Source organism: Candoia aspera, chromosome 1 (assembly GCF_035149785.1).
Source record: "Candoia aspera isolate rCanAsp1 chromosome 1, rCanAsp1.hap2, whole genome shotgun sequence".
Taxonomy (NCBI): Eukaryota; Metazoa; Chordata; class Lepidosauria; order Squamata; family Boidae; genus Candoia; species Candoia aspera.
In genome coordinates this window covers 61180396-61192775 of record NC_086153.1, presented here as the reverse complement: position 1 = coordinate 61192775, position 12380 = coordinate 61180396, and the positions used below count along the sequence as shown (strand labels likewise).

General features: G+C 40.8%; 1 protein-coding gene across 1 annotated transcript in view; it reads left to right on the top strand.

Moving 5' to 3' along the window:
* The first annotated feature begins 6946 nt into the window (after positions 1–6946).
* Positions 6947–12380, top strand: part of ZFAND3 (zinc finger AN1-type containing 3) — a 147882-nt gene continuing 142448 nt past the window's right edge. The window contains exon 1 of the mRNA XM_063304872.1: positions 6947–7382. Within this exon, the coding sequence (XP_063160942.1) occupies positions 7312–7382 (71 nt within the window). The 5' untranslated portion in view covers positions 6947–7311. The remainder of the gene's footprint in view (positions 7383–12380) is intronic.

The window sequence follows — 12380 nt, the reverse complement described above, 5'->3', positions numbered from 1 at the left end:
GAGCAGCATATTCTTAAGGAGCATAATCAATGCTTTTTGGAAATGCACTAAATATATTGAATGGATTGAATATGTTCTTTCAAAACGCCATTGTCTACAAAGTTACAAAGTTCTTTAGCCAGGAGACAAGATGAGCAGCTGATTCAGTACAGCAATTCTTCCTAGCATCAAGAAATGAACAATATAGATCCATGTGGCAGATCATATGTTTTGTATTAGCAACATCCCAGGCTTGATCTGTTCTCCAGATAGTGACATAAGAGAGAAAGCTGGAGAGCTACAGCCAATCCGTATAAGCAACGTTGTGCTAAAAGGACCAATGCTCTGCTTCAGTCCTGACAACTTCCTGTAATGTGGACAGCAGCATTTATTGCTTCTTTGCCTTTCCAACAGCTGTTAAAACAACAAGAATAATCAGGTCAATAAAATAGCAAGGCTAATACCACTAAGGAGTTTGAAAAGTAGAAGGGCAATATGAACCTCTCCTGGTTCGCAGAATGAAAGATTCTTGCTTTGAGGAGGAATGAGCAAACAGAATTTGTTCCTATCTGTCAGCTGGCACTTTCTCTTGTTGAGCAAGTTGCTGCTAACTGGGAAAATAACACTATTTCTCTGCAATGTTGCAGAGAAAATGAGAGGAACTTAATTCCCTGCAACCAAACCAGAAACGAAATATTTATCAGTGAGTCCCACTGACCTTTAGAAAGTACCACAACTTATTCCAGAATATGACTCAAATGCACATGTTTAGTGGCAGGAGAAAACATTCATAGCAGGGCCTACACTGGCAAACAGAATGCTTCCGTAGTCTGCCATCATTGTTGCTACCTCAGAATCTCCTTGGTTTTAAAAACTGTAATCGCAAACTGCAGAGTCACAGCAGGAACTGAAGTGGCGCTAATTGAATTGGACTCTTAAAAAGAATGGTTCCAAATGAAGTACATTGAATAAACACAGTTGATACTTACAGACAAGTATTCCTAACAGTGCAAGTCTGCAAGGCTGGTCCTGCTAAGAACCAGAACTAAACCACCCCCTCTGGATTCATTATTCTGTGTTGCCAAATTTGCAAAATCTAGCAAAGTAAAGCCACGCTTGAACCATTTTTATTTAAAATAAATGTAGGGTGCGGGTTAAACCGCTGAGCGGCTGAGCTTGCCAATTGGAAGGTCGGTGGTTCGAATCCACGTGTCGGGGTGAGCTCCCGTTGCTAGTCCCAGCTCCTGCCAACCTAGCAGTTCGAAAACATGCAAATGTGAGTAGATTAATAGGTACCGCTTCGGCGGGCAGGTAATGGCGTTCCGTGTAGTCATGCGGGCCACATGACCACGGAAGTGTCTACAGACAAACGCCAGCTCTTCGGCTTTGAAACGGAGATGAGCACCACCCCCTAGAGTCGGACACGACTGGACTTAATGTCAAGGGAAACCTTTACCTTTACTAGTCTATCTGAACTACAAAAATTCAAAGGACTACTAGATAGCAACAAAGTGTTAGGCGTTTTCTGGATCCCTTTGCTGTGATCCAGAGGTTGTCTTGATTTCTGGTCCATTTACAATAGCCCTAACAAATGATATGACTCCGCCCAGAGTCCCTCTTTTGGGGGAGATGGGCAGTAGCAAAATTTGAAAAACAAACAAACAAACAAATAAATAAGAACCTGGAAACTGAAGTGGAAATAGAGAACCTCCAGACCACAGGCCTAATATGGCCCAATCAGCTGGCCCATTCATCCCACTCAAGTAATATCTCTCCCTCAAAACCTCTCCTTTCTATTTTAGTTCCCTCTTTCCCATTTTGCTATCACCTTGTATTTTCTGTTTGCTCTGAAATATCAATATGGATGAGGCTTGCAGAAGCTGATCCTTCCAATGATTAAGACACTCCCATCTTCATGAATTGTGGAAGATTGAAAAAGGAAAACACAATTGACCTAGGAAACAGAAACAAACCAGGGGAATAACCTCTCTGTTTCTGCCAATCCAACTATTTCTGCATTGCTAACACAATCTTCAAACAATCAAATTGATGCATACATATATGAACATCACCAGACAAAGCACACAGAAATCAAATTGATTATATTATTGGTACTAGGAGGTAGAAGAATTCAATTATAACAGCAAAGACATGGTCAAAGGCTGGCTGTGCAACTGCTCATGAATTGCTCATGTGCAAGTTCCAAGTCAAGCTAAAGCAGAAGAACAAAGCCAACCAGTTTCCACAATATGAACTTGAGCACATACCTCCATTTTCAAGGAGAATATCAAGAATTGCTTTGAAGTGCTGAACTCAAATGATAGGGAACCAGAAGAACTGTGGAATGAAATCAGAGTTGTTAAGGATGAATGAGAAGAGCCTGCCAAAGTTCAAAATAGAGAAAAAAGCAAAGTGGATATCAGAATAGATGGTAGAAATTGCCAAGAAGGGAAGAGAAGCCAAATCCAAGAAAGAATTTGGAAGATCAAAAAATTTCAGAGACCTGTTAAAGGGACAAGAAGTAGTATATGTCAGTCCTTCAAGGAAGGACAGGTTTACTGCAAAGACTACTGGAACTCTATTGTTTTAGGGTATAACAACAGAATCTTGAAAGTCTGGCAGTTTCCCACTGCTTCCTCTTATGCCAAAGACAATTAAAGAAGGATAATCTTAAGTTTCTTTCTTACCCTCCCTCCCTCCCTCCCTCCCTCCCTCCCTTCCTTCCATAGGGCTGAGTTGTTGTTTACTTAACTGCTCTTGCATTCCTTCTTCAAGGTTATCTCCATACTCCTCCACAACCCTCTCCCCCCATCAGACTCAGACTCCCTTCCCACATGCAAAGAGACATAGTACTATGGGACCTAACTACAGATTCCTCTCCCCATCGTGGCTTGGCAAGTCACCAAACAAGTCTTGATAGAGTCAGATGGAGCTGGAAAGTCTTCCCTCCCTTTCTTTTGTAAAGCTACCTGTAGGGGAAAGTCTATTGCAGCAGGAAGCAGAGACCCCACTTCATTCTGCGGTTCACTTTCTCTTGAGAGTGATAGTAGATTGTACAGATGGGGCTTGTGTGGGAATTTCAGATTATACTAGAGTACAAGGTGTGGGGCATGGACATCTGTTGCATTTTTCTTCATAGATTCAGGGTAGCCCATCCAGTGAATCAAATATTCGAAGTCTCTCCATTTGTATCTAGAATCCAGAATATATTCCACTTCATATTCTTTGTCCCCATCTACTGGGGGAGGGGGGAGGGGGAGAGACAGTTTTAGGCCACAAGGGGCATGGGGGCTCCTCACAAACAAGAACTAACTGATGGAATACCGGGGGACTCTTAATTGAAGCAGGCAATTGTGACTGGGAAGTGACCAATAAACATCAAGTCCAGCTTTATAGATGGCTGTATAGAAGGTAAAAATTGGGTAGAAAGCTACACCAAATCCCCACCATAATCTTGATGCCTTCTTACTTATGCATGTTTGTGGCCCACATATATGCAGCCTTTGCCAAATCTAACTGTTCCTTTAAGAGGAGCTAAGCAGCCTTCCTCTCCTGTAGAAAGTTCAAAGAACAGCAGATGCTGGAGCTCTGGAGGGCAAAATGTGGGGGTGGTAGCCATAAACTGCCCGAGATACATGCCTAAGGAGGAAGGTATTGAGTTGTTATACACAAATTCTGCAAAAGGCAACAATTTGGTTCAATTGCCCTGCTGATAAAATACATAGCACTTCAAGTATTGCTCTAATAATTGGTTCACATTATCTATTTGCCTATTAGAGGCCAGATGACAAGTGACTTTGAATATCTAATAGCAAGAAGAAGGTCTCCCAAAATCTGGAGGTAAATTGAGAGCCACAATCCAAGATCGTATGATTTACTAAATCTCTGTATCTAAAAATGTGGTCTAGAAAAAATTTACACAATCTCCAGAAGTGAAAGAACACCCTTGAAATAAATAAATGAGCTACCTTAGTAAATGAGTATCACCAAAATAGTCATGTAACTCTGTACAGGGGGAAGATCAGTAATAAAATCCACTGAAACAGATCCTTTGGTTCCAACAGTGAAAAGAGGGATTTAGGTAAACCAGCCAGCTTTCCAGCAAGCATGAGAAGATGAAACACAGTTCTTGACATCGGCTTTCATGCTCAGCCACTAGTACCTGATACAAAGTTTCAAATATTTCCATGTCCAGCAGTTCTATTGTTATGGCAGAGTTGCAATCTCTCTTCCCTCAAAGAAAGGGGAACGTATAAATGGCCATTGTGAAACAACTGTTCATCTTTCACAGAGAAAGATGAAGCACCAGACAGTGGGACTACCTGGTCATCATCTGACCTCAACATATGCATCTTCTTGTTGTAATCTAATTTGATAGAGCAGATCTACTGCATTTCCTGCGCTCAACCTTTCAGGATGTCTGTTCCCTGGGAGGGGCAAAATTGTGTGGTTTCAGGATTGTGGTACGGAGAGATGAACATGGAAGAACACATTCATGTTTAGCGTTATCTAGTAGTTTCTTCTGTAAGTCAGGAATATAAGTGATGTAAAAATTGAAATGGGAGAAAAATTGTACCAGCCTGATTCTACTAATAGTTTTGCATTGTTTTGTGTAAACCTCTTTATTTAGCCAAGCATAGCACAGCCTTATATACTTTACACACTTTTTCCTCTGCATTGGTTCGCAAAGCATTCTAAGTCAGCAATCTTAACACTATATGATGTGAACCTATGTTTGTTCCTAGTTTATGTGCCATCCAGTCTGCAATTACTCCTCTTCCACTCCAGGAAAGCACTTACTAAATTAGATTGCATTTTACCATCCACTCCCAGATTGAACATACAATAGGCGATTGGCCAGTTATATCCTGGCAGGTAAACCTTAGATCTTATTTCTTCTATCCTCAACTTTAGCTGAGTCCTAGAGTCATCTAGCCATGTGTCCCATGACACCATTTTCCTTCAGCACTTTTCCCCCAATGTATGTCTGCATTTGAATACTTTGGTAAGTCTTCTCCCGGGAGTCTTGAACACTTTAGTGAGTCTTCTCCTATACATCTTCTCCTGTCTCACCCAGCATCTCATAAATCCTAAGTAATGTCAACTGCTCAGTCCCTGTTTAGGTTTACAACCCAATGCATCATCTTTAACAGCCGTTAGAACAATCTAATCCATTTTAGCTATTATAGTACCTTTAGCTGCCAGCCAACTTGTCCACTGCTAAGCTCTTTTGCCCCAGAATCCTCTGATCTTAATATGACATCTTGAAGTTGATGCCGACTACATTTCTCTCCCTCTTTCTCCTGTGAATACTATGTCACCAGCAGAACAATCTTCTGTTCCTAGTTCCTTATCAGCAAAGCAAAGCACAAACTGTTTTGTTTGGGTATCTGCATGGATACATGAAGAGCCAGAGACCAGCTGGGTGGACAGCAGGCTTATCACAGTTCTTGTTTAGCTTCCTTTAACTTGTTTCAGGCTATACAATTTTTGCATTCCATTATTATTTAACCCTACTATTTTTTCTTTTCTTCAGCACCCTTGTATGTATGTCAGCTGAAGATAATTCTACATAAGAATCCTGCGCGATCAGGCTATGGATCTTTCCACTCTGTATTGGCTAACCAAGATTATTCAGGAAGCACTCTATCATGTGGCATTTGAAATAAGCTGCTGGGATTTTAGAAGGCATAAAACAGCCATTCTGTCTAATAGCCATTGATAGCAACCAATCCCTTTTAAAATTGCTAATCACCACAACATCAGAAGACAGAAAACTCTGTAGTACTTGCATCCTTCAGATGCAAGTCAATTCTAGCCCATGAAAATGTATTTCATTAAAAGATATTAAAGTACTAAAGGAATGTTTCTTTTTAATAGGTTAATACAACTGGAAGACACTTCTGAGTATTGTTCCATGCAAAGGACTAGGCTAGATACTTTAAAAATCTTGCTGATCTATAGTGCCTGCAAATCAAGTCTTATTTTCCTCAGACTAAACCCGTCTAATCTCACCACATTTTTCTCTCTTTTCTCCCACTGGATATACTTGCACAAGGAATTTACTAGCTCACCTGGTCTACAAAAACTTATGCCATAATAAAACTGGTCAGTATTTAGGATCTCATGGATCTTTTTCTTTATCCTACTCAGGATACATTTTTTCCTTCTCTCTCTTTTGAGAAGTTCAGTATTGTAACATTTAATACCACGAAGACAAGCCACTAGGCATAAGCAGGACTGCCAGTTAATAGCATGACTGTAGGCAATTTAGCAGAAATTTAGCATCTCCCCACTTTCTTTATTTTTGCTTGTAAAAATCGAAAGCACGGAGCGAAGATTTCTGTATTTTCTATATTTGGAAAAGCAGCGCAATTTTATGCTTAATAATAAAGGAATCAATCCAATCCATTCCGACGGGATTAGGAGTCAAGAATTCTGCGCACGATTTCAGCCTGACTTCTCCAACCACAGCGTATTTTTTTACAGTCAGTGAGAACTGAAACTCGTAGTAAAGGAGAAAAGCGGGGAGGAGATGACGACGACTGAGAAGAGCGAGCCGCCGGTAAGGCAACCTCAACAGGAACTCCCGGGGTTGCTGCCGCTTAGTCAGGGAATTCCACGTAGGAGGGGGAGGGGAACCTCTCAAGAGAGACTCTTTACTGCACCCTTACTTCCGGGTTTCTATTCTTCTCACGCATGCGCAGAGTCTTCTCCGCCTCACCCTTGACCCAATCGCTTCAGGCCACACCATCGATAGATAATGGCGTGGGGGGTATCCGATCGTTTCCTAACTACAGTTCTTGTGCTTATTTGCGGCCGAAAGCTGTCCGTTTTAAACCCCTAGCAATACCGCTTCTCCAAAGGAAAGGTCTGCTTCCGCTCCAGCCTTCTGTACAGTCTCCGATCCCTCCCCTTTATTCCTGAACGTTGGTACGCTCCTCTCTCAGTCAAGCCTGCGGGCGGACAAGACCACCCTACTCGCCTGAGGGGGAGGAGTTGAGGGCATTGTTGGGTCAGGGGGCGCGCGCTAATCGTGGGGATGGCATGTTGTGGGCCCGTCACAACCCTCCGGTAGCCTCCTCCTGCAGCTCAGTGTCACCTCAAGCACCAAAGGGCGCGGCTGCCTCTCTTTCCGCCGCCGCGTTGCTGCCGCCGCCGCCGCCGCCTCTTCTTCACCCACCCACCCAGCCGTCTCAGTAGTGGTAGCGTCCGACTCCAGCTGACCGGCCTGGAATCCCGGCATCGAGCCCCGGCCTGGATCCTCTGCCTTGAGCTGCCCCTTCCCCTGCCCTGACCCTGAGCACTGGTGCCGCCGCCGCCGCCGCCGCCATGGGAGACGCCGGCAGCGAGCGCAGCAAAGCCCCCAGCTTGCCGCCCCGCTGCCCCTGCGGGTTCTGGGGGTAAGTACGTGGGATAAGGAGGGGAAGTGTGCTGCAGGCCTGCCGGAGTTGGGCGTGGGGCGGCTGCTGGGCTTGGCCTTTCCTCGGACGTGGAGAGTGCGTGGTTCGGGGGAATGACGGCCATAGTCCGGCCTGGCCTGGTGGCGCAGGGGGCGAGGCAGGGTCGGGTCTTCCTTAGCCTCTCCGCGGGCTGCTCTTCTGTCAAGGGGGCTCTTTCCCAGACCTGCGCCTGTGGGAGCTGCATGCAGAAGAGCGGTGGGGAAGTGGGGCTTGAAGGCCCAGCTAGCCTCCCTCAACGAGGGGAGGAAGGGCGTAGGAGAAAAAAAGCCACTATTGTCTTCTGATCTTCCCGTCCTTCTGTTTGTGTGGCACTTAACGAATCGATTTATCCCTGTTTTCTTCCTCCTTTCCTTATTCTTGGCATGTGGTTATTCTCAGGTATTGCAATATGTCAACTTCGTCTTAATTCCCCAGGTGTGACATCTTCCTGTAGCTGCCTTCTTCACTATCATTCATAGAAACAGACAGAACTTTCCTGAGAGGGAATAGTTTGAACTCTTTGCTACTGCTATTCATTTTCTGCTTTTTTCCAAAACTCAGAGTTAATGGTTGGGTCAGTTTTGAGTTTCTCAGCTGAATAGAGTAAGTGCAGGAATGATGACACTGGTGTAGAGAAAGCCTTCCTTCCTTTCTTGATTAAAGGACACTCCTATTTAAAGACAATTCCTTTGGACTATATAAAGTGCATACACACACACTCTCTCACTGTGATGTGGATGCAGATTTCTAGTTTTGCCCATTAAAAAAAAAACTTTGTATGAACAAAACTGAATATAAATACTTGGCAAAACTTTTAATAGCTCCCTTTAGAAGTTGCCCATGAATCTTGGAAAGGCTAACAATATGGTTGTCATAGCAATATGAATTATCATTAAACTATGTTCTATGGTTTGAACAATAGTAAAAAGTTATGCATGTAATTTCATATGTGAATTACAATGCAGGTATTGAATACTTTGGTCTGGTTTGCACATCATAAATCAGAATTGTTAGTTGAAACTGCTAAACACAATGTGGAATCTTCTCTGGCTTGTTTAGTGCTCTTTTGTATCAGGTTTCTTAGACTGTTTTTCTTATAATGTAATAGTATCAGAAGCCACAACCTCAGGTTTGCTCTTGGTTTAGAAAAGCAACAAACTAGGATCACAATTTGAAAAGATGCTAAATAAACTGTGGTCCTTGTTCGTTTAGGTACTTCCACCACCAGCTTCTGAACTGATACATCATGATAATAAACCGAGTAATTTACTTGTGAGTTACATAAATACAGACAATTTTTAAACATGTCTCTTCAAGAGAGGCTAAATATTACTCAGAAAATTTGTCCCAGTCTTTTAGTTAATGAAACTTGACTAATTATTAGAGAAGGGGAAACCAACTAGTACTACTTATAACTGTATATATAGTTATCTTTTAAATAGCAACAGTATTAATAGGCTTACCACAGGTTTTCCTTCACCAGTAATACCCTTCATATTTGCATTCCATGTTGTTGTGTTGATTATTTTCTTCATTTCCATCTAGGCTATCTGAAACACACTAAGTTTTCTGAATTTGGCACTCACTGCAGCATCAGCAAGACACAGAGACTCCAATCTAAACAAAAAACAAATAAAAAACAAGGGATAATTGTGCGTCCTGACTGAGATTTTCCGTGTATTAGCACAGAAAGTTGAAGAGACATGCCAACTTTTAAACTACATATGTGTTTTGACAGTCAGCCTTGGAAACCTCAGAGAAAACTACCAAGTGCTTGTGGATTTGGTGTATATATAAAGTTTGGTTGCATTGCAGCTATACTTTTATGTTCCTGCATCAGATTATTATTAGCACTGATGAGCAATTATGCTTTTTTGGAGCTGGAATTAATGATTAAAATGCTTTTTTGCTGGCCATGGGGAACTGTAAGGGGACCTTCACCAATTTGTGAAATGTTTATAAAACATCAGGTCATGCTGTAGTAGCCATACTTAATAATGTTCTGAGTATGCTTTCTGTTTATTGAACTTCTGATATTTTTGGGAGAATCATTGATTTGGCTTTCTTTCATAAACACAGCTGTGCTGTTTTGGTGGTTTTTAACTGTATAACAAGTTCTTTTTTATGTTTAGAAAACTTTATTAAAGCGTTTTCAAAATACACATTAAAAACTAAAAAAATTGAAACAAAGTAGCCTACAAAGAAAAAGAAACAGAACTAAAGAGGTGTGAAAAAACACAAAGCAAACTACTACAAAGTGACTTCTGACTTTCTCTAACAAAGATATACATAAATCAGTGTCAATCCCTTACTCCAGTTCATATTATAGTAAACATTATTTCTATGAAGCATTTAAATTCTCATTATTACATTCCCTTCTAAAACAAGATTACCCTCCCAATTAAAGAAAAACATATAAAACCCTTCAAACTTAATTTGGAACCTAATATAGTAACAAACACTATCCTTCTTCACTATCATTTGCTCCTATCTGCCACCTAAACTAACATCAACCAAAAATAGAAAAAATTATCCAAACAGCATAAACATTTATCTAAACCCTTAAAAAGCCACCCTGATAACCACATTTAAGCAATAACCTAAGTATTTACCAAAAATGTAGGAATTTTCAAAATAGCATAACCATTTATCCAAACCTTTAAGAAACCGTCCTGATAAACACATTTATACAATTATCCCACTTCAAAGTAAACCAAGGCATTTACATATCTCAGTAATATGTACAGAGCTTTCTTCTTGTCAATTTTAAATTCTACAACCTGCTTTAAAAAGCCCAAATATGTGTCCAAAATCTTCCAGCCTCTAGAGTTTAATTCTCTTTCTTGATCATGGTGTGGGGCAACAGAGCCTTCCTATCTTCAACTAGCAACAACTCAGTTTTCCTTTGACTATTTAAATGTAAGTCACCAATTCTCATCTTTTGGAGAAACCATTTTACCCCTCAGGTAGTTTTCAGCCTTACCAGTTTCTCTCGATTCTTGTGACAATTTGGACTCCACAAATTCTGAGAAATGCTCCAAGACTTGAATAACAGCATTGTAGAGATCCTTAAATATCAAAAATTTCCTCCAGATTTCTTTACAGTAAGATAGATTATGATGCCCTCTAGTGCCTCAGGAAGGTAAAGTCATTAACTCTGTAACTGAACACTCTCCCCAGCCTTTTATCTTCAGTGTGGCCAATCAGGAAAATAAGAAGTAATAGCAAACAGCATTCCTACAGGAAAGTGAAAGCAAATAGATCAGAACTCCAATCCGCAGATTCAGTGAAGAAGAGAAAGTTTTATATTCCTCAAAAATCGCTTTAATAAAAAAAATTAAAAACCAAAATTCTTTAAATCTCAATTTAAGAAATTATATATATGAAGCCAAATTACCAAGTTAATAATTTTCCAAAATAATGAGAATCACCAAGAGATTCCACATTTCTTTGTTGTAGAAAGCCTATCTTTGGTAAAATTCAAACAAAAAATCCTTAGTGCTATAGAAATGGGGTGGGGAGCTTTAAGGTCCGTTTTGGCTTCAGAGCAGCTTGGGAAGAAGATGATGGCCCCACCTCCCAGCTGATTGTTTACCAGTCGATTGTGAAATGCCGTTTTGTGGTCTTCTGGCTGTGACAAGCCATCCAGAGAACACATCAGGTGATTCCTGGGGTTCTCCTTAATCCGGAGAACGCTTCTGGGCTCCAAGGAAGCCTGCCTGATCCCAGGAAAAAAAGCTGCTCTGACAGGTCAATCCGCAGACAGTGGAAAAAACTAGCTCAAGCCGCCATTAGTCCCACTGTATAACAAGTTCTTGATGAGCTTAAAAATAAATAGTTTTAGTATCTAGACCAGGTTTTCTCAACCAGAGTTCCACGATAGGTCACTAGGGATTCCCTGGTAGATCATGATTTATTTAAAAAAATATTTCTAATTTGGGCAACTTCACATTAAAGAGGTAAGTTTCAGTCTTTATTTTTAGTTTAAGAACACTGTTAGTGCATATATATACAGGCCTACACATAAAAAGAATATAGTAATTTTATAACTTCTGGCCTTGATTTGAGCCTGAATGTGCAGGGGTTCCCCGAGGCCTGAAAAATATTTCAAGGGTTCCTCCAGGGTCAAAAGGTTGAGAAAGGCTGATCTAGAAAACTAAATATTTGACTCACAACTTTTCCTTGAAGCCATCGTTCATTACCCATACTTATTCGCTGTTTTAATTTTATTAACTTTATATTCGCAGTCCTTCCATTTTCAAATAATATCAATTTCTTATGTCTTTGATGGCACATTAACTGAATGATTTTGTGGTTTTCTACTGCCCATTCGCTTTGTAATCCTATAATGCATTTATTCAGAAATCAGCCTAAGTGTGCTTAATGCAGTTATACATTTATAGGATTGCATCCCAAGACTTCTGCCCAAATTACTAGTACTTTTATCTTTTTTTTTTTTAGTTGTTTAAATCTCACCTTTAGCTAAACCAAGGAAATGTATGGTTCAGGTCAAACACTAAGGCAAGCTTTGAAGGAATACAATTCTAAAATATTGTGAAAATACTCAAAAGTGAGTTTTCTTTATCAGTAGTATCTCTCAAAACATACACTTGGGGATGAGACACCTTTAAGGGAAAAGAGTAGGAGGAATTCCTAAATGAGGTCAGGCATTTCTAATCACTGCGATTTTCTCAATCTTGAAGTAGGGTAACTGACTTGTTTACATCTGTGTGTTCAGAGGACTTAAGACAGAATAAAACTCGCTTGGTACCGCTTACTACAGGACATATTCCTGTTTTCCAGCCAAGCCAAATGCCTTAGATACAGATACATATACATGCTTTTCCTGTGGTACATAGCATTTGTTGTTTATTCATTCAGTCTCTTCCGACTCTTCGTGACTTCATGGACCAGCCCACGCCAGAGCTTCCTGTCGGTCGTCAACACCCCCAACTCCCC